Raw genomic sequence first — 23,212 nt, 5'->3', positions numbered from 1 at the left:
ATAAACACATACATATACATATACACACATACACATACATATATACACACACATAGACACACACATACACACACACACATACACACACATAGACACACACACATATATACACACATATATACACACACACAGACACACACACACACACACACAGACGCATACACACACAGAAGGAAGACTAGATAGGAAGAGGATGGAATCAGTCCAAGTAAAAGGGGAACAGGAGGATTATGGGAACTGGATAAGACAGAAATACACTGTGCACATGTATGCAAATGTCATAAGGAAACTCTTTATTATATATAATTAATATGTTAACATTTTAAAAGGTCAGGCATGTTGGGCACACCTGTAATCTTGGCATTCAGGAAGTGGAGTCAGGAGTATCAGGGATTCAAGGTCAGGCTTATTCATATGCAGTGAGCCCAAGATCAGCCTGGCCTTCGTGAGACCCTTCTCAAAAAAGGGAAAGGGGGGCTTAGGGGGTGGGGGGAACATCAGGTGGGCACCAGATCAAATGCTCCTTCTTCCCCATGGTGGCCAGGCCAGTTGTGGATCGAGGGTCCCCAGACCTCAGGACAGCAGAGCAGGCAGCCAGGGGCCCTTGAATGGGGCTAACACATTCCTTCCAGGCCCCACTCCCAGGCACCTGCAGGCCCTCTCTCTACCCAGCAGCCTCCATACACACTGTGGAGAAGGGATCTTGCCTTCTGATCAGGGCCCTTGTCCACCTGCTCCATTTTGGCCCCATTCCAAGGCTGAGCGTGGCCACATGGGCTCCCAGCACCAGGCAAAGGCAGAAGGCCAGCTGTTTGCCAAGCTGCTGATTCCAGCTTCCAAGCCAACTACTAGTGGGTGGGAAGGAGGGGCTGGCTGCCCACCTTGTTGGCCAGCAGTGAAAAGAAGAAGTGCCTTTCCTTCACTATTGGGGGAGCCGGGGGCAGGGGCACAGAAGGGCTATTAACAGTGTCCAAACCCAGGGGTTGTCACAAGTTCCACTGTGATCCCCAAAAGAGACACACACACACTGGCCTCCAGTGCCTGTCAGTATGTCCATTTACGTATCCCTTTAGCAGGTATGTTGAAATTTAATCTGGATAGTGAGTCCAGAATTTAGGGAAGACCTTGAATGCAGGCCCAAGGGTTCTTGAAAGGAAGACAAGTTGTGAGAAGCAGGTGACTTAGAGTCAGGACAGGAAGACTGATATGGTCCCTCCCTCCAGGCAAGGAATGCCTGCAGATACAAGTGGCAGGAAGTGCCCTCCCCCACCCCTTGCTAGGAGCCATGCCTTGCTCACACCTGCATTTTGAACTCTGACCTCCAGAGCTATGAGAAGAGATTTGTCTGTTTGAAGCCTCCTGGTTTCTGGGCCTTTGTGACACAGCCCCAGGACGGTCATACAGATGTCCAGGCTTCAGTCCAGGCCAGGGGGCTACCTGTTCTGCTAGTCCCAGGGCCTCACACCCCAGCCCAGAAGAGCAAACAATGTGCCACCACTACACATGAGTCTCCAGAGCTGTCCACACAACCAACAGCTCTGGCGTTAAGCTCTGCTGAACCATACTCGGGAAATCCATGTCTCCTTTGTAAGGGACATGGCGATTTGAGCCCTGAGTACAAAGCTGAGGACACAATCGGCCTTTAGTGGCCAGAAGGTGGGTGCAGATGAGAAAGGGAGGAAGAGGAAGACTACCGAATGAGCAGACAAAGAGGCTGGCTTGCTGTGGACCTCCATGGCAAGCTTAACGTTTTCTGGACAGAGCAGGGCACGGCACGGCTGGCAGTGACCCTCTGCTGCAAGCACACGCATGGAAACTGGCTCGGAAACCCCTTCAGAGGTGGTGTGTGCCAACACTGAGCCCCAACAGTCAGACACCAGGAGACGAGAGGGGTCCTAACCAAGCGCCAGCAGGCAGCAGCAAGCAAGGCCTGGTTGGCACAAAAAAAAAAGATATCCAGTACCCAGGCCCTGGGCATCAATACTGGGTGAGATGGGAAAAGGCCACAGGTTCTCTGAGATCTGAGAATCAGCCCTGAAGCCATCCCTGAGTCTGAGCCTGATGGTGGGATGTGAATTTCATATTTCCTCTTCTACCAACCACTTCAGGATTGACCCGGACATAGGTAGGATATACTCTCCAGTTTTATCAGCTCTCCTCAGCTCTAGGATCCAAAGGAAATCCCTTTCACGTCGCCATAGGCTAGCTAGGGCTGTGTCAGGCTAGGTGGTCCTGTCAGATCCGTGAGTTTCTGCACCCAGACAGGACACTGAACCAGGGAGAAGACAGGACACGGGCTGGTGAGGGGAACCTTGGTGGGATCAAAGTCGAAAGCCTGCTGCCTTCCACCGTTGATCCATCTGGAAGGAGGAACAGGGAACGGAACCCACAACAGGCAGGGGGAGAACCCACCGGGGCTCCAGAGCATCCCTGGGAAGTGGAGGAAAGCTGAGAGGTGCTGGGATATGCTAGGAGCTTTATTTCTTACAGAGAAACCTGCAGGCTCAGGAGTCCCTGAGGTCCCCAGCCACTGTCAGGAGCCTGTGAGCTGGAGCGAGCCGGATGCCACCCCAGCCCAGAGTCAACCACAGAGGGCCTACTGCCCCTCTTGGGAGCCGGCTGTTGCAGCCCTCCCCAAACCCTTTCATTATTTTGGCTCAGAAAGACTGACAGGCACCAGGGGAAGGCTGTAGCAAGTCAACAGAGCTCGGAGGTCAGTCCTGCTGTCCCTAAGAAAGCTCATGCATGGCCCAATAGAGTTAAGTCAGATGTGGTTTCCAAACCCACAAACTGCAGCTCCAGGCTTCCCTTTAGATCCATCCCTGTGTGGGGTCTCTGGCCCACTTTCCCCAGTACAAACAGCTCTCTCTCTCTCTCTCTCTCTCTCTCTCTCTCTCTCTCTCTCTCTCTCTCTCTCTCTCTCTCTCTCTCTCTCTCTCTCTCCCCCCAAGAGCCAGCTGGCTAAAAGTGGCTAAAAGGCCAAAACTAACACCACTTCAGTCTCTTCTCTACTTTACTTTGTTACTTTGAAACCCCTGGTATTTGCTTAACTAAGTCCAGGAATTGGAACACACAGGGGCTGTGCTCAGGAACACCCTGTGGCTGCAGAACATCACACCACAGGGTCGTCTAAGGCTGTGTACACAGAAGGACCTGGAGGTCCCCCAACGTCCTCACAGGCACCCCGCCCTATGATTTCATCTGCCGCAGCAGCCAGACCTGGGACCACACGGCACTTTGGGCTTCCCAGCAGCCAGTCACGGGCATCTTGTCAAAAAACAAAAATAAGGAAGCCAAGGCCAAAGAAGCCAGGACTGAGGGGAGGGATGATGGGGTCAGCCTGGGGCAAGACTCCATCCAGTGTCTGTGGAATGCAAGGATGGGCAAGGGTGAAGGCAAGGAGGTCATCAGGCCGTGACAGTACCGCAGGGGGTGGGAGCTAGGGCTCCGAGGCTGGCTTGACCAGGTAGCCACTGAAGGTGATGTAGGTGTCGAACTCGTCGCTGAAAATGGCGTTCTCTCTCTCTCCCTTGAAGAGACGCACCCACACCTCATCCTGCTCCTGCAGCTCCAGCATCAGGCTCTGACTCTGCATGATGCTACGGTCGCTCACCTGTGCGTACAGGATCACCACCTCCTCCTGGTTCTTCATGATGTGCAGGTACGTCTCCTTCTGGTTCCAAGTGTGCACGTTGAGGCTAAAGAAGTAGATGCCTGGCACATAGCAGAAGAACTTGCCGGTGAACATGCTGAAGTGTTTATAGAGGTTCACAAACTGCGTGTCAAAGACAACGGGCTGGAAGTAGTCACTGCTGTGCAGAGGCTTCTTTCGGCCCACGGAGAAGGCTGCATAGTGGCTTTTGCAGCGGTCTCCAGGAGCTCCCATGGACCCCTTCTGCCCTTTGGGGCCAATATGGCCCCTGGCACCTGTGGAACCTGTTTTACCATATTTCCCCTGGAGGCCTCGATCCCCTCGGTCACCTTTCTCACCTAAGAGAGAATAAGAAGAGATGAGGCCCCAAAGGAGGTCAGTCTGTAGCTTCTGGGCAGCCATCTGACTCCACACACCAGCCCTGACCTGGGCGGCCTGCTAAGATGTCCCTTAGCAGGAGGCTCCTGGGCAATATTTTGGTTCTCATATCATTAGAGCTAATGTTTCCACTGGCAAGGGTTGGTTTATTTTTATTCAAAAGGCAAGCCTTTCACTTTTTTTCTGCAAGTCCTGGCAAAGATAAAGGAACATATGGGTTTGTCCACCAGCAACAGGCTCCCTGGCCAGGCCTGGGCTCACTCTGAGGAAATGGACTTCGGGTGTCAGAACTCAGAGGAGCATCCAGGCTGCAAGCCTTCCCTGGGGTTGTGTGAGGTTATCTAGAGGTGGGGCGCAGCACTGCAGAGAACTGGCTTGACATCGCATCAAACAAAGAGGTCTGCAAGTCCCACGCAAACAGGGAGGGGCAGAATCCCTGAAGCCCCTCTTCATGTATGTGCATGTGTGGTGTTGGTGTACATGTGTGACATGTGTGACGTGTGCGTGTGTGTGAGTGTGCTGGGGGTGGGGGTGGGGTGACGTGTGTGGGTGTGTGGGTGTGGGTGCGTGTATATGTGGGGGGTGGGGTGTGTGTGTGTGTGTGTGTGCGCATGGGGGGTGTGAGTGTCCATGTGTTGTGGGGGTGTGTGCATGTGCTGTGTGTGTGTGCATGTGTTGTGTGTGTGTGCATGTGTTGTGTGTGTGTGTGTGTGTGTGTGTGTGTGTGTGTGTGTGTGTGTGTGTACACCCTGTAGGCACTTGGAGAAAATAGATGATGATGCTGGGTATTTTCTCTTTCCAACTTGCCTTTTTTAAAAAAGTTATTCATTTATTTTTATGTGCATTGGTGTTTTTCCATGGATGTGAGCTGCCATGTGGCTGGTGAGAATTGAACCCAGGTCCTCTGGAAGAGCCGTCAGTGCTCTTACCTGCTGAGCCATCTCCCCAGCCTGATTCTGCCTTACCTTTTGGTATAAGGTTCCTCATTGAATCAATTGCTTCAGAAAGCCAGGATTCTAGAATCTGCCTGTCTCTGCCCCTGTCCGTGGTGGTTACAGACGTGTGGCTATGCCGGGTTTTTACATGGGTGCTGAGGATTTGAACTCGGGTCATCTTGCTTTCTCAGCAAGTGGTCTTACCCACTGAGCCATCTCCCTAGCATTCTCTGAGGTTCCTCTTCTGCTCATGGAGAAGGGTCACAGCTCAAAACTGAAAGTTTCTTCCTTCCCTCCAGATGACAGCCCCCCTTCCTCTACCCTAGACCCCTGACCCTGCCCAGCCCCTCCCAGCAGCATCTCCGTATAAAGCAGGAAGCACCCCAGCCGTCTCTGCAGCCTTCTCACCTTTCAGGATGGTGATATTGATTTGGGGTGCTGGGATCGTCTGGTACACAGGCGTGCTGGGCTCACAGCATCTGTAGCACCTGGAAGTGGGGAGGTCCTTGCCCTGGCTGGGGCTGTATTTCTCCTGTGTTTCTTCATCCCTGAGCAAGTAAACCATCGCAAAATTATAAACTCTTTGAGTTGGGAGCTCTCTGCTGCTGCTGTGGACCAGGGCTTGGCTCCCCTTGGCTTTCCTTTCCCTGGGTAAGCAATGCTGTGGTTAGGTTAGGTGGTTAGCATAGGGGTGGGGGAGAATTCTGAGCTCTGCAGCTCTCTCTCTCTCTCTCTCTCTCTCTCTCTCTCTCTCTCTCTCTCTGTTTCTGTCTCTGTCTGTCTGTCTGTCTGTCTCTGTCTCTCTCTCTTTCTCTCTGTCTCTGTCTCTCTGTCTCTGTCTCTGTCTCTGTCTCTGTCTCTGTCTCTGTCTCTCTCTCTGTCTCTCTGTCTCTCTGTCTCTCTCTCTCTCTCTCTCTCTCTGTTTCTGTCTGTCTGTCTGTCTGTCTCTGTCTCTCTCTCTTTCTCTCTGTCTCTGTCTCTCTGTCTCTGTCTCTCTCTGTCTCTGTCTCTCTCTCTCTGTCTCTCTGTCTCTCTCTCTCTCTCTGTCTCTCTCTCTCTCTCTCTCTCTCTCTCTCTCTCTCTCTCTCTCTCTCTCACACACACACACACACACACACACACACACACACACACCACTGTAGTAGTAATATATCCAAAGCCAAGGTAATGCAAACGACAGTGACCTCAGGGCTCAGGTGGAGGAATCGTGCCTGCAGGACCAGGTCTTTCAGTGGTAAAGAACTAGGGCTATGAATCTAGAGCACAACCTACCAGCAACTCATTTGTAAACAATTTCACTTCATTCACTTCCTCCTCTGGTGCCTCTGGGCTACAGCGGCCGGTGGACAGTGATGGCTTACACCGCCATCTCATGGCCACATGCAACATTGCACTTTGCTCTCCTCGACACAGAGGGAGCTAAATGAGCCAGCCCCTCTCTAACCCTGATCCAGTCTTCACCCCCAGGCAATCTGGGACATGGGTCCACACACACCCTGCGTTCACCCCTATGAAAACCGGGTTCCTGGAGAAACACACTCACCCACGGCTCTCTCCTACGCTTCAGACCTCTTGCCGGAAGCCACCATCCCACCCAATTCAGCAGGCCCCAGATGTCACGTGTCCAGAGTTGAAGGCCTCATAATGACCTTTTGCCTGTATAACCTGCTTGCTGTTCCCAAATGCTTTTCCCAGCACATTACAGTGGCCCACAATGGAGCCTCCTGGCCTCCCCTCCATGTCCAGCCAGTGCTAGGGCGTCAACCCCTTCCCAAAGCATCTCCAGGACGGACCTGGGCCCTTATCATCTCTAATGAACCATGTGTACCGCAGTCCCGGAGTCTGTTTTCCTTGCAGCAAGGCACTCTCAGATGCTTCTAGTGTTCCTTCTAGAACACCCTCGAATACAAACCTCTCCTGCAGGACTCCCTCTTCCCCACAGAGCGAAGCCTGGGTGAGATTCTCCCTCCCACACACGACACTCAGCATCCCCCATTCCCAGGCTCCAGCTCCCACCACCCCAAACCACGCTCTCATCCTGCGCTACCCACCCACCTCTGCCTACAGCATTCGGTCCTTTCCTCCCACACACAGGAAAACCGGGGACCGCACGGCAGTGGATGCAGCCCTGCTTCAGAGCTTGTACTCTATTGTGTTTGTCTGTCTCCTATGGCCTCAGGTTTCTAGAAGCCAAAGCCTGTCCTCCAGGTGCTGCTCCAGGACCCAGGAGATGGCCTGACTGACAGCAGCTACTTAATCAATGTTTGCTGAATGGAAACAAAGGAGAGGAAGGAGAAGCAACCCTGCCCAGAACCTTGAATATTAAATTGACCCAATATACAGGAAAATGAAGAAACCCAAAGCCAGTGTGGAGCCTTGTGTAGACCTTTAGGACATCATGTTTGATGTCCCTACAAAATATCTTCCATAGACTTGGGTCTGTATATTACTGAGGCTCACAGATATGAAGGCAAGTAACACCTCGAAGTCCTTTATAACCTTTCAAGGGAAGCTGACACCTGACCTTCTGGGTCCAGCACATTCTTAACTGGAAGGTAGACAGACTCCCTGGTAGACAGACAGACAGACAGACAGACAGAGGGACAGGGAGAGGGAGAGGGAGAGGGAGAGGAGAGGAGAGGGAGAGAGAGAGAGAGAGAGAGAGAGAGAGAGAGAGAGAGAGAGAGAGAGAGAGAGAGAAGAGAGAGAGAGAGAGAGCATGGCTAGGTAATAAAGGGGGTGAATTTCCGTGGTTGGCTTCTTCCTCAACCTCCTGATTTGAAACAGAAGCCTGCGAGCTCCAAACAAAAGCCTTGTAGGCTTTGGTCTCCACCAGCAGGGTCCCTGCTGACAGCCTGGCTCAGCAGCTTCAAGGCTAGCTCAGGACATGTTACACAACAGTCATGGGCCAATCAACCATCCTGTCTTTCTTCAAACTGACCACCCCTAATTTAGGGAAGGAAAACTCTCTAGAGACTCTCTCCAGCCCTGGAGAAGCGACTGGATGTTTTGGCTTTCTGAGATGCCCCTCTGCAAAACAGAGGACCTCTTCCCTGTCTTCCTGCTGTATGTGTGTGTTTCCTCACTCCTGAAAAATGCCATTCTTCAACTGCTGCGGCCGCTACTGTTTGCAGTGTCTGAGATTTCTCTGCTGCCATCTGTCACACTTGAGTTTTCTCTGCTTTTTTGTTTTTTTTTTTAAGTCTTTAACTGGCAGAGAAAACGATCCTGACCAAGACCCCTGGACTGTATTTCCATCTTATAAATTAATAAGCTGTGGAGGCCACTTGTCCCTGCCTCCTGCTTGCATGTGTGTCCAGGGCGTTGGTGCACATTTCCAGGAGACCAGGCTAGAAGGCAAAGGCAACCTGAAGGGCAGAGTAGGCGCCCTTTCATGACAGAGATGTAAAGTTTTTGCAGACTCGGGTGCCCTGGGGTGAGAATGAGGCTGGACCACCATCCTCAGATTCAGACAAGATGCCCCAGCCAGCAGAAGGAGAAATTGCCTGTCTGACCTCCAGGATCAACCTCCCCGAGGATGGTGCCTCAGCTTCTGCTTTGCGCCTTTGCAACCCCAGGCAACCATTCCTGGGGTTCCCCAGACCTCACACACTTGACCTGGTCAGCCCAAGAGCCCTGCTAGCCTGGTGTCACAGCCCCTCACCTCTTCTCATGGTCCGGAGGAGACGGCAGCGCTTCCTTCTCTTCCCACTCCAGCTCGTCCTGCTGACCACGAGGCACAAGGCTCAGAACTGGGCCCCAGGCGATGGCCAGCAGCACGCAGCATCCAAGCACCAATCCCTGTCTAGAGGAGCCCATCTTCCTGCTAAAATACAAGAAGAGGGCATGGGTTAGGAAGGGGCTCTACAGAGAAACAGCCAACAGACAGAACTGTTCGCCCAGCCCCACAACACACACACACACACACACACACAGAGCACAGCACAGCACAGCACACACGTGTACACAGATGCACACGCATGCACACACATGTGTGCAATTGCACACACAGGCACAAACACACGTGAACACACAAAAGCACACACGTGAACACACATGCACACACACACACACTGCTCCACAGAAGCTGCTGACTCACTGAGCACAGTGTCATCTGCACCAGCCTCTCAGGAAGGGGGACCCATCACGTGCCGGCCTCTGGCAATAAGCAGAATAATCTTGTCCAGGGCACCTGCTGGTCCCTCCCAAGACAGGCTTGTGGGCAGAAACTGGCTGCAGCAGTCCTCTGCCACCAGGGGGCGCTGAGCAAGTGTCCATTTGCAAACAACATAGTGAACATCACCCATCCACCCCTCCCCCATCTTTCCACCCCCAGCTGCCAAGCAGAAGCTTGGGGAGGACCCTCCTCTTCCAATATGGAGACTGTCCTTCAAGCCACTCCACAATCCCAGATGCTTCCCCACCACTAGGCAAAGAAAGTGAGGTGTGTGTGCAGTGAGTTTAAGTGCGTGTTTAAATTCTCTACTCCATCTACCTGTAACTCTCTAAGTGCCTGGCCTGGGGCAAGCAGGTCCAGGCACTCTTCCCCTTTGGCCGCATACCTCAGTCTGTGGTCCAGTTCTTGGTTTCTCAAACCCAGGACTTCTCTAAACTTCAGCTCTGGCTCAGCTGACCAGGACAAGGCTTCAAGGCCTCTGTGTTTTCAGCATATCCTGGTGCTGCCCATAATTAGCGCTTTGCATGCCACCTTCCAGCCATGTCCCCAAGCCCTGGCACCTGTCAGCAGGCCTGCATGCCTGCTCCTTAGCCTGGAGCACTTTTGTCCTGTCTGGACTGATAAGCAGCGAAGGGACCCAGCAGTGGCACCCGGCACCCAGCTGCAAGTCTGATCATCCTTCCAATTAATTCTCTGGGCCTGTGAGGTAAGCGGTAGGTCTGAGAACAAGTCCTTGTTAATCACTTCCATCCCACCCAGGCCTCGTGTGATCCTGTGGCTAATCTTTCCAGAAGACAATGTTCATTCATTCATTAGTGTGCCGTTCGCAAATGAAAAGAGAGGAGGCTAGGATTTCAGCCAGTAAAATGCTCGCCTCCAGGCACAAGGTCCTGAGTTCTGTCCCTAGAATCCACATACAAAATAAAGATAAATAAAAGCTGTGTGTGGTCTTACAAATTTGCACTCCCACCAGCAATGGAGGAGTGTTCCTTTTTCTCCACATCCTCTCCAGCATAGATTGCCGTTGGTATTTTTGATTTTAGCCATTTTGGCTGGTGTAAGATGGTATCTCAGAGTTGTTTTGAGTTGCATTTCTCTGATGGCTAAGGATTTTGAGCACTTTCTTAAATGTCTTTCAGACATTTTAGATTCCTCTGTTGAGAATTCTCTATTTAGTTCTGCACTCCACTTTTTAATTTCATTGATTGGTGTTTTGGTGGCTAGCTTCTTGAGTTCAGTATATATTTTGGAAATCAGCTCAGCCATTATAGGTCTGAGGAGAGATCTGGCACTAGGGAGATTTCCAGAGATCTACAAGGATGACACTAACTGACAATCTAGGCAATGGTGGAGAGGCTACCCAGAATGCCCTTCCCCTATAATGAGACTGATGACTACTTTATATGCCATCCTAGAGCCCTCATCCAGTGGCTGACGGAAGCAGAGGCAGACACCCACAGCTATACACTGAACTGAACTCTGGAACCCAGTTGCAGAGAGGGAGGAATGAAGATCAAAGGGGTGGGGACCAGGCTGGTGAATCTCACAGAAACAGCTGACCTGAACAAGGGGGAGCTCATGGACCCCAGAGTGCTGTCTGGGAGGCCAGCACGGGACTGATCCAGACCCCTGAACATGGATGTCAACGAGGAGGCCTCTATGAGGCCTCTGGCAGTGAATCAGTATTTTTCCCTTGTGTAAGAAGGGACTTTGAGAGCCCATCCCACATGGAGGTATGCTCTCTCCGCCTGGACACATGCGGGAGAGCCCAGGACCAGCCCAGGATGATGATGTGGAATTTGGGGAGCCCTACTCTCCATGGGAGGGGGGAGGGGGGAAGGGACTGGTGTGGGGTTGGAGGAGGGGAGGGAGAGGGAGAGGGAGAAGGGATTGACATGTGAAGCAAGCTTGTTCCATATTTGAACTAATAAAAATATAAAATAAAATAAATCCTAAAAAAAAAAAAAAAGCTGTGTGTGGTGGCCTGTACTTACAGCTGGTATCATGAAGTTGGAGAAGGCAGATACCTGGGGCTCACTGGTCAGCCAGCATCACCTACTTGGTGAGTTCCAAGCTAACAAGACACCCTGTCCCAAAAAACAAGGCAGCCTAGCAATGGTGGCGCACTCCTTTAATTCCAGCACTCGGGAGGCAGAGGTAGGAGGATCTTTCTGAGTTTGAGACCAGCCTGGTCTACAGAGTGAGTGCCAGGACAGCCAGAGCCACACAGAAAAACACTGTCTTGAAAAAAAAGTTAGATAGCACCTGAGGAACAGCATCTGAATTTGTTCTTTAGCCTCTACACATGCTCACACACATACATACACATACACACACATGCTCACACACACACATACACATACACACACATGCTCACACACACACATACACATACACACACACACACACACACACACACACACACACACGCTCACACATACATGCTCTCACACACACATGCTCACACACACACATACTCATACACACACACATGCTCTCATACACACACACACACGTGCTCACACATACATGCTCTCACACATACATGCTCTCACACACACATGCTCACACACACATGCTCACATACACATGCTCACACACACACATGCTCTCATACACACACACATGCTCACACATACATGCTCTCACACATACATGCTCTCACACACACATACATGCTCACACACACACATGCTCACACACACATGCTCACACACACACATGCTCACACACACACATACTCACACACATACACGCACACACACACACACACACACACACACACGCTCTCACACACACATGCTCACACACACACACATGCTCACACACACACACATGCTCACACACACATGCTCACACACACACACACACACACACACACACACACGCTCTCACACACACATACATACACACATGCTCACACACACACATACATGCTCACACACACACATACATGCTCACACATATACACATTCACACACAGAACTGTTCCTCTCCACATCTGAACATGCACAGCACATGTGTGCACATGCAAGGCACATGCAAAGGCGGGAACTGCTGGCCTACTACTAGGAGCCTGACTACCCTGGCGTGAAGATAAGCTTAACCTCAGGTGACACCAGCCCAGTTGGCCCTGTCAAGACTCACTTCATACCTCCCCAGCCCGGACCTGGGAAAACGCTCCTCTTCCACAGCGTTAGTCTCCAGCCGTGGAGACTTTTGCTTGGCCTTGAGACTCCATCAGACATGCATGTCCCTGGCCCAGACATGTGGCCTGCAGCATCCTGGACTTCACTAGTACTCAACAAATGTTTATCGAGCTGACTTCTCTTGACGTGTTTATTTCTCTATTTCTGTATTTCCTGTTTTCCCCTGGTGCCTTTGTAATTATTCTCCCCGCCCCTGGAAGTGTCAAGCTTGCAGCAGACAAAAGGGAATTTTCCTTTCTTTAAACTTAAGTCTGTTTGGGATTGTTGTTTTTTTTTAATTTTTTTACCTCACTGTGTAACTTAGGTTGGCTTCAAACTCTTAATTCCCCTGCCTCAGGCTCCTACGTGCTGGCAATGTAGGTACGCACCACCACACTAGGTCTAAACTTGATTTCCTATGAATCTGAATATATATATATATATATATATATATATATGAACACATATATGCACACATATCATCACACAGACATATATACACACATATACATATATAGATATATACACACATATATGCACACATATCACACAGACATATATACACACATATACATATCTATGTAACATGTATGTTTGGGCCATGTGAACGAAAGCAGACACAAAGCTACCTTTTAGTCTCCTAACCCATAGGTTCTTGCTGAAGTCCCCCTTATATGAACCCTGTCCTGTATATTTAAGGGTGCTTTCTGGAATCCCAGCCTCTATCCCAAAATGCTGTTAGCATCCTCATCTGTTTGTAGCAACCAGCAACTCCAGACACTGCCCTCTGTCTGTCCCCGCGGGCAAATTTACTCCCTGTGGCCCCCATGCACCGCTGGTGTGGTTCTTTCCAATGGAGAAAGAGGGTTTTCAACATGTTTGTCAGAAAAGGGGTTTCCAGAGGTGGGCTAGGAATGTGACATGGGCTCCTGCTGATGTCAGCGAGGTGGGCAGAGTGGTCCCCCAACATGTGCATGCAGCACACACGTGTGTGCACGCACGCGCACGCACACACACACATACATACACACACGCACACACACGCACGCATACACACATGCACACACACACACACACACGCATACACACACACACGTGTGCACACGCGCGAACACACACACACACACACACACACACACACACACACACTCCTTTGCAAATTCCAATCAAGCCAAGGCTGAAATATTCTCCTCCTAGACACCATCTCAACAACCATTTAGGCAAATCCTACAGCAAAGTCGGCCTCCACTTTAGTCACTTTTGGACCGATATCTCCCAACACCTAACCAAATTTGGCTACAGATCCCCTGTCTCCATTCCCAGCACAGAGAGCGATGCTTCCCTGCGGTGAGGCCATCTGGGGATGTGCTCCACACCGAGAGGTAGGTCCACAAAAGGCTATACATCCTGACCATGGGTGTGACACATGTCCCACAACCGGGACTCACATAGCCTATCTCTAGGTTCTGTTGCAGTAAGAGTCTCCAAAGGCAACCCCAGCATGACCCAGGGTCTTCAGCAGCCTCTCCCGTCCCTGGTCCCTGTCCCATGCCAAGGAGAGCTGAGTTCCTGGGAAACTCTGTTATCTTATTTCTTGCTCCAACTCCCACAGAACCTGCAGAGCAGAGCCTGGCAGCCTTGCTCAGCCTATCCCGCCGGCCTCCACCCAACCTTCACCCAACCTGGGGAGTCCCCCTTTGCAGGAGAAGGAAAGCTACTTACAGGAGGGCGGGGCATGCCAGGGCACTTCCTTGCTGGGACTGTTTTCCCTTCCCAGACCTCATATGGTGGGTCAGGTCAGTTATAGAAAACAGTATTCATCCACAAGTTCAATTTCCTTATGATCTATTGTTTCTGGCCCCTCCATGCCCCCCCTTCTCTCTGTGTGTGTGTGTGTGTGTGTGTTGTGTGTGTGTGTGTGTGTGTGTGTGTGTGTGTGTGTGTACAGTGGCCTCCTGAAGTGTGAGGCTGACTTCGTGGGTTTGGCCTTGGTATCCCCACTCACCCCACCCCAGCTCAGTGCCATTGACAAAAGCATTTTGTAAACACTGTTTTCTTCCTTAATCCTCATCGGGTAAGCAGCTGCTGAGAGAGGCCAGAAGCCTATAATCTCCTTGAATGGCCAGGAGCCTTGGAAGGAGTCGGAGCCTCCCTCTCAGCTGGCAGTTTAATGCCATGGCAGTTTAAGGCATGGCTAATGGCATGTCATTGTGCAAGAGCTGGGGGTGGGGAGGTGATTCAGCCATAAATTAAATGTATTCCCGATCTCAGCTGTACAACCGTCCAGGGAGAGAAAGAGACTAGTGCTCAAGACTGAACGACGAGTGATGAGCAGAGAACATTCTAAATTGTGGTATTGAAATCAATTAAAATACAACACAAATCGCCCAACATTGGTGGCAATCCCAGCACTCGGAAGGCAGAGGCAGAGGCAGGTGGAACTCTGAGTTCAAGGCCAGCCTGGTCTACAGAGCGAGTTCCAGAACAACCTCTAAAGCAATACAGAGAAACCCTGTCTCAAAAAAAGCAAACAAACAAACGGACAAAAAATACAATGCAGATCAAGCCCTAAGCATGGGGTGCGTACTGGTCATCCCAGGACACACTAGGAAGAGGCAGAAAGAGCTCAGGCCAGTCTCTGCCTCCCATCGCTGAGATTTGCCTGCAGACCACCATGCCGACAGTTTTTACACAGATTCTGAGGCTCAAACGTCTGTCTTTGTGCTTTTAACACAAGCCAAGGGGGCTATTGCACCTGCCTGAAAATCTCATCTGAAGCTAAGTCTGGGCTGCTTGATGAGACTATTTCAAAAGGGCTGAGGGTTTAGGTCAGTTGTAGAGCACTTGACTAACATGGACAAGGGACTGGATTCTATTTGAAAAATAATGATGAAATGCAATTCAAAGCTCTGCTCTCTGGACAGGCCAGCCACGTCCCAAGCTCTGGACCATTGCGTGCCTGTGGCACTGCTGCCATATTGGAAAGTGCAGCACAGAACATGTCAGCACAGCTGCCAGCTCCGAGGGGGACTCTGTTCTAGATTACAATGAGGCCAGCGGGGGAGGAAGTTGGAGCTATGGACAGAAAGCTGGGAATCATTTAGACTCCTTCCTCTCTAGTATCCGGCACAACTAATCCACCACCAGCCTTCCTTCATAGCCTCCAAGGTCGTGTGTCCCTTCCTGACACTGGCCCTACCACATGCTTTCCAGGGCTTCTGGCTGCCTCCCGGACAAGCATCTGGACAAGCCTGGACAGCACCCTAATGAGTCTTACACTCATTTCTCAGGAAGCCTGGCAAAGACAGGCCTGGATCTCCCCCGAGCTTCCCTGATGGCTTCAAGCTCTAGGACACGTTGAGTCTGTCTCATCAGAAGCCTTCTTGTCTGAGCACTTGTTACCGCTCTTCGCATGCAACAGCCTTTCGGACACAGGGAAGCTAGAGACTGCTCAGCCTCTGCCTTGACCCTGTAGAACTGGTTTCAGCCATTGAGGAGGACAAGATTCAGTTGAGGAAGAGGAAATGCCACAGGGATGTGGCACTCAGGTTTCCCAACATGTGACATCAGCTCCTAGGCCTTTCCTTCCTCATGAGACCGGTTATCCCTCAGACAGGATGAGCAAGAGGGCGGTAGAGTGACTTCCAGTCAGTGTGAGCCCTGTTCATGCCTTGTTCCAGAAGCCTCTTCAGTATGTGATTTCCTTGCTTGGACTCTGCAGCTCAGGCTGGGGGCTCTGCCTCTTCCCCCCACTGCTTCCTCCGACTCCTGATGGTGGATGGGCTCACATGTGTTCCAGGCCCTGGCTCCTCCCGGAATCACTGTCCTTCCCTTTTATATCTTTTCCTGTTTCTCTGATGGAGAAGGAGGACTTACTTTTTTAAGGTTTGGGGGTTTCCTCCAAAACCTAAGCCCATGGAGAGAGAAGGTGGATTCCTCCTGGACATCCAGCTTTTGAGCACAGGACTCTTTGTCCTTGGATGCGAGTGAGGTCTTGTCTGGGGCAAATCCGAGAGAGGAAGGACCAGGAGTTGCCCCATCCTCTGCACTCATCCAAAAAGACTCCTCCCAGGCCCTGCCATGTGGTTGCCAGGCCTCCAGCCCTAGCGCACCTGACCAGCCCAGCCTGCAGGGCTCCATGCATCCTCAAGGAAACAAAGATCTCCTTGAGGAGAGCAGCTGTCCTTAGGTCACCTCCCAGCTGGGCCCCCTCAGGCTGGAAGCTCACCCTGCTTTGAGAACCACCATCTGAGAGAAAAGAGCCCCAGGAGATTGTGCCAGGGCCCCGCTCTGCAGGTGGCCTGGCCCACTGCCCATTTCTTTGGCACCAGCAATGACGTTGCCCGGGGGCTGACCACTCCCAAGACCTAGGGAAGAGAGAACCTGGGGATTCTATGCCTTTGCTGTAGCATGCCCAGCCCTCTGTAAGCAGCACAAACTGGCCTTTGTCTGGTTACTCCAAGCCTGGACATCCCCCAGCACTTCACAGAAACCGCCAGAGGATACTCTCCAAGAGGGAATGCTGCCCTCTACCTAGTGGCTCCTAGGTTATCAATGTGGTTCACTCAGCATCTGTCCATCCATCTTTTTTTTTGTTATTGTTTTGTTTTTTGGGGTTTTGGGGTTTTTTTGTAACAGGGTTTCTCTGTGTAGTCCTAGCTGTCCTGGAACTCGCTCTGTGAATCAGGCTGGCCTCGAACTCAGAGATCTGCCTCCTGCTTTTGCTGGTATTAAAGGCTGTGTCCGCACCATCTGGCCAGCATCTGTCAATCTGGCTACCACCTATTCCAGCCCAGGCTGCTCACACCACACCCAATGTCTGGAAGTACCAAGTTCTCTGCAATGTCCTGAGTGCTTTAGTTATTTATTTTGTTGTTGGTGGTGGTGCTTTGAGGGAGGGTTGCTACTCTGTAGCCCACTTACTGTGTAGACTCTATCTCATGGTGACCCTCCTGTCTCAGTCTCCTGAGTGCTGAGATTACAGACACAAGAAACCATGACCAGGGTAAGAGCTTTAAAACAGCTACCAGTTGGGGATGGGGAGATTAAGAGGACTTGAGTTCCACAGAACCTAGTGCTGTCTTCTTGTCTCTAGGAGCACCACACTCATGTAGCATACACTCACACAGAAACATGTACATATGTAGACATAAGAACTAAAACAAACTTTCAAAACACCTTCCAGTTTGCACCAGGCTCTGACCTACTCCGTCTATTGAGCTTACCTTTCCTTATAGAAGAAAGACAGACAGAAAGAAAGAAAGAAAGAAAGAAAGAAAGAAAGAGGGAGGAAGGAAGGAGGAGGAGGGAGGGAGGAGGGAGGGAGGAGGGAGGGAGGGAGGGGAGGGAAGAAGAAGGAAGGAAGGAAGGAAGGAAAGAAGGAAGGAAGAAAGGAAGGAAGGAAGCCTTGAACTTGTCATGTGGCCCAGGCTGGCCTTGAGCTCACCATCGCCCTGCCTCAGCCTCCTAGTGCTGAGCACCCATGGATCTACCCTTCTTGGTCTCCCTACAGGACAATTGCTTTCCTAGGCTGCTTCCTCAGCTCTTAGCTCCTCTAGCACCAAATCCTTCCCACTTGTCACACCTTCAATGGACACTGCCCCAACCTGTCCTCTCCCAGAAGTGGTGTTGAGCCCACCCCCCCCATCTGTGTTCTTCAACACACCAGCCACACAGGGCTGTTTCAATTAGCTGAGACTAAACACAATAAACCTCAGGTCCTACGGTAGCTGCAGCCAAGCTTCCCACTAGACTGGTGGCCACCAGACAGGGCAGCCCTGCTGGCTGGACTTTTCCTGACCATGCCCTTGACCAGTGAGTCTCTGCCTCCATGTTCCTAAATGTCTGCTTGGTGACCTTGTTCTGCCCTACCATGGGACCCCCAATTAATTCACCCCTCCCCCTGTTCTCACATCCTGACTTCTCCCCCTAGGGCTAGCAGCTAGGTGAGAGACTGCACTGTCCCCTGGGGCTGAAAGTGTGGGAGCTGCTAAGAGTTTTCATGAGCATTCCAAACCTAAGCCATCACCAAGTTCCCAAAGGTCTCTGCCCCTCATCTGCACCACTTCCTCCCCAGCTGGTCCAGGGTTCTGGCTTTCCAGCTGTCTCCCACCAATCTCCCAGAGGCAAATTAGACCATCATTCATGATTTCAAGGGTATCATGACAAGAAAGGAAGTGTATAAATCCTGAGCATCAACATGGACCTCCACCTGTGCCATCACTCGGCTACCTGCTAGGACTTTAGATGGATGCCCCTCTTACAGCTACGCACCTCCCCAGCCATGTCTTCTGAACCAGCCTCCCCCATCTGGCTTCCTAGACCCCTCCAGCTGTTGCTGCCCCGCCCTTAGCATCCAGTACAGAGCTGCTCTGTGATCGGTGCTGTCCTGATTGAATCCCAGGGAACTATGAACTCACAGAAAATGGGAACTCTTTCATTGCTACACCTTTTGGCATCTGGTGTAGTGCTTGTGTAGGGTGCTCATGGAATCAGGAAGAGGCCACCAAACCCTTCGGGCTAGAGTTACAGGTGATTGTGAGCCACCCAATCTGAGAGCTTGGATGCTCCACAAGTTCAGCAGCCACTTAAACACTGAGCCATCTCCCCACCCCCACTCCATGTCATTTTCACTGTGATCAACCCCAAGGGCAAAACCACCAAGTGTCTTCAAGTGTTCAGATGAGGCAAGGTCCATGAGAGACAGAGAGAGAGCCATGTGCTGTTCAGTGTGACCCGAAGTCTGAATCTAGTTGTAGTCTGGAGCTAGCCTTTCCCAAACGCCTCCCTTCTCTGCACCCAAAAAGCTGCCTGCTTCTAAGACATCCCAACTCCACACCCCTTAGCCAAGGTCACTGACCCCGAAGCCCCAGGAAGACAGAGTCAGTAGATGACTGTAATCAGTTGAACAGGAAACCAAGACAAAGGCTGTTGATGAGAGGTGAACTCCGCCACAGGGAAGTATGGGTGTTGTGTTAACCGGAGAGCCCTGGTTCTGTCTACAGGAGAAGGAAGGAGAGGGGGGGGGGGCAGCGCAAATCCAGCTGCAGCACAAACAGGTAAGTATCCATAGTGACACAGATGTCTTCAGAGCCATGACGAGTGCTAAAAGTGTGGTGTCCACAGACCCTGAAGCCCACCCATCTCCCAACAGCCACCATGGGGACTGGAAACAGCACTGTTGACACTTTGTTATTGGAGCTTCTCTGGGGTTTCCTCCTTTTTCCCTGTAACAATCCCATCATTTTCTCCACAGTAAGTACACATTATTTTCCACTTAGAGAATGACAAAATAAGCCCCACCCTGGGGACCAAGAGAGCCTTTTGTTTATTACAGAGGAGCTGACTCTGCATAGGAAAGTAGATTGGGGGTGTGGGGGCTGTGATGCATTTATGGCATTATGCATGGGGTTGTTATATATCAGCCTGGGGTGAGCCCTTCTCTTCCTTTACTGAATGTTGATGAATGCCTTCAGCATGCTGGGCAGTGGGCTGACGCTGGAAGAATCTGGAGAAAGAAGATGCCAACCTTCCCTTGGGCATCAGCAGTTCCCACACACTTGGGTTTGGGGTACCCACCTGATTAGCTTGCTTAGTGACAGCTGGAACACCAGCAGCCACCCTTGGGGTGACAGCAATGCCCATCACTTACTCAGCAGAGGACCCCTGAGCACTGCCAGCATGCCAGGCACAGAATGGGTGCCAGGACCCATCACTGGCTTCTTTGGTTCAATGATCAGAAATCTCTGTGGTGCCAGCAAGCTGACACCAGACCCTAGAGTTTAAGTCCTTTGGATTTGGGTGTAGAGTGACCAAGAACAGCCTCCTCACACATTTAAATGGCAGGCCCCTCCCTCATCTCCTGAAATGATCTTGCTTTTAACAGAGTGGAGAGAGAACAGTATGTTAGCAAGCTCGGAAGGAGAGGCATGCAGGCAGGGATACAGGGTTCCTCTGCCTGTCAGTGCCCTATGGAGGAGCTAACCTGGGTCATCAGGTGTGAATGAGGCCAGAAGGATTGTGTGGTGTTTAAGGCTAGCCTGAGGCTACACACTGAGTTCCAGGCCTGCCCCACAGACCAAGGGAGACCCTATCAACAATGACAATAATAATAATGAAAGCAAATGTGCACTCTGGGCCAGGGGACCCTGAGGCCACACCCAGTGGTCAGCCAGAAGAAACTGTGTGGAGAATTATCACCAAGGGAAGGGCCATGCTCTCTTCCCATCCCTTGGAAGGTCAGAGGTCAGTTATGAGTGGACACCACAGGAGGATCCCCTAGGTGGAAGTGTGGGAATGAAGGAGATCACAAGGGCGGGGGTGGCTTGGACTCTAACCTAGTCAGCCCCACAACAGACCCCAGGGCTCTAACCTTGTTGCCTGTCCAGCAGGTCCACAACTACAAGCAGGCTCCTTCCCCAGCAGCTGTGATGGGTCAAATTCCATGTGGGAATTACAGACCCTACATCTCCTTCTCATAGATGGGTCTTCATGGGGCTCTAAGCCCAGGCCAGGAGGGGCTCTGTATGCCACAAGACTCAGGAGCCCCATGGCAGCTCAAATCTTCCTCCAATCTCCCACCAGAACTCAGCTGTCTGAACCCAGCTCAGAACCCTGGCAAAAATGAAGATATTCTATTCTTTTATTTTTGAGACAGGGTTTCTCTGTGTAGCTCTAGCTGTCCTGGAATTCACTCTGTAGACCAGGCTGGCCTTGAACTCACAGAGACCCACCTGCCTCTGCCTTCCTAGAGCTGGGATTAAAAGCGTGCACCACCACCACCTGGCTGAAGATATTCTACAAGACACTTGTGCCCTACCTTTGGCTATTTGTGTGACACTGGATACCATGAATTTGGGTTTTCCCCCAGGTATCTCTTACTCAGAGAAGGAAAGGCTGGAAGCCTGGTGCCAACAAGAAAGGGATCTTGTCCCCTAGGAAGAGATTTTAGACCATCTTACAGGGGCCAGCACAGTGATGGGCAGGGCCACGCCTTGAATGTTGTGCTCTGACCAGGACAGCTTAGCTCTGCACACTCTATTTGAATCTAAACCTCACGTCGGAGCCCCAAAGGTCATTGGACCTCTTTATTTGTTCTTCTTAATGAATAACCCTGTCTGTTTCACTGTTTGTTTCTTTAATTGGCCTTTTGAGGACAGGCTGAAGCTAGCTTGCTAAGGCTCTCAGGGACCCAGGCTCTGACCCTAACAGCTTCAGCAACAACCCTGTCTATGAAGAACCAGCCCCAGAAATCTAAGGCAGAGAGTTGCAGACCCAGCCTAGTTTCCTGCCTGCATCTTCCTTAAGCCCACCCATGGCTGGCAGCTCCCCCAGGGAGGTCTTCTCCTTCCCTGGTCCTCAGGGCAGCAGGCAGCTGGTAACCAGATGCCCCAGGGTGCAGCCCCCAGAGTGTGAGGCTCCCCACCACATGTGGCCACAGCAGCCGGAAGCATGTCTGGCCCAGCCCTGGGCACTAGACCTCGGCTTCCTTGCACTTCCTTGCCTGGCTCTTCTCCCATCCTTGCTGACTGGGCTTCAGCTCCCTGCCTGCCTGCTGCCTCCTGCTCAACTGTCCCATTTCAAGGGAAATTCCTACAGGGGCCAGGAAGATGGAGGGACACAGAGACCTAGCCAATGCATGGAATCCTAGTGGTGTATCCGGGCAGCTGCCCAAGCAGGGGGCTGCAGGTGTGCAAAGGCCTCAGAAGCAGGCTGGGAATGCTCAGTGGACAAGGCTTGTACTCCATGAGGGCAGGAATGGTGGCTTATGACGGGTACCGGCTGGTATATGAAGAGCTACTGCAGGCGGGCCACGAGCATAATACCACTCTTAACTCGGGCTCTGAGACACAGGGAGCACCCTTCCGGGCTCAGAGGCCTCACCCTGCAAACAGGCCTGCTCCTCCCCAAGCCAAGCAGGCAGGCAGGGATTCGGCATGTCTCTTCCTGCTTGGGGAGGAGGGAACGAGGAGCCACTTCTGAAGGCCTCCAAGGCTACAGTCTCTCACCAGAGGTCCTGCCAGAGCAAGGACCCAGGGCAGGGCCCTGAGACACAGAGCCAGAGCACCAGCCGGCACGTGTGGTTCTCAGTAAGCTGCTCTCTGGAGAAGCCAGAATGTCTCTTGCACCTCATGAAGGAGTCAGGGAGGTGGCAGGGTCCTGTCCAGACAGCCACTGTGGGCCACTTGACGGTAGCAGAAAGCAGATTTTCAGTGACTAAAACTGGAGAAAATAGCAATCCTCTGGAGCCACCACTACCCAAGCTCCAGTATCTCTGGGTCTTTCGAGGCCAGGGCCCCAGGCTGCTCCCAAACAGTCCTTTCCCTCTGGAGAGGGTGGTGGCCAGTCCAGAAGCAGCAGCCTGCTGTGGATATCTTCCTGCTCTTCCAGCCTCGTGCTGTCACCTGACCCTCTCCCTAAGAGTAGAGCCTCAGCCACTCCCAGCCCCTAGGAACTGTGGGACCCACAAAAGAGTCTGACCCCTGGGGCTAAGAAACAAATGGTTGAGGGTGCCCCTGAGGCAGGACCTGGAGTTTCTACGAATTCTTTTCATCTTTGTTGTGATGGGTGACTTTCAATGCCGGAATATTTGGTTTATGAGTCATGCTAATTAAGGGGGGTAGGAGGGAGTCAGGCACCGGGAAGAATAGCAGAAAGGAGTGTGTTCAGAAAAAGTTAATGCTAGGGAGGTTACATGAACTGCCCTCTCGCTCTGGGACAGACCTGCCGGTGGGGCCTACCCCAGGCCTCTTGGGCTAGCCTGCTCTCCATGAAGTTCAGAACAACTCTTTTGACTTCACAGGGGATGAGAGGTGGAGGGGGGAATGCACACATGTGAGTTTTCAGGAAGTAAAAAGGGACAGTTGAAAAGCTCAGCCTGGGC

General features: G+C 51.7%; 1 protein-coding gene across 5 annotated transcripts in view; it reads right to left on the bottom strand.

Moving 5' to 3' along the window:
* Positions 1–270: 270 nt before the first annotated feature.
* Positions 271–23,212, bottom strand: part of C1qtnf1 (C1q and TNF related 1) — a 29,180-nt gene continuing 6,238 nt past the window's right edge. For 2 of the 5 annotated variants that reach the window (XM_027425511.2, XM_027425510.2), the window contains 3 exons: positions 8,630–8,791; positions 5,374–5,513; positions 271–3,990 (listed from right to left, as the gene is read on the bottom strand). In XM_027425511.2, coding sequence (XP_027281312.1) covers positions 3,440–3,990; positions 5,374–5,513; positions 8,630–8,784 — 846 coding nt within the window. In that variant the 5' untranslated portion in view covers positions 8,785–8,791 and the 3' untranslated portion in view covers positions 271–3,439. The other 3 variants (XM_027425512.2, XM_027425513.2, XM_027425514.2) reach the window with 3 other exon arrangements.

Source organism: Cricetulus griseus, chromosome 7 (assembly GCF_003668045.3).
Source record: "Cricetulus griseus strain 17A/GY chromosome 7, alternate assembly CriGri-PICRH-1.0, whole genome shotgun sequence".
NCBI lineage: Eukaryota > Metazoa > Chordata > Mammalia > Rodentia > Cricetidae > Cricetulus > Cricetulus griseus.
Note: the sequence above shows the minus strand (reverse complement) of the source record. Positions and strands in the feature narration are given on the sequence as shown.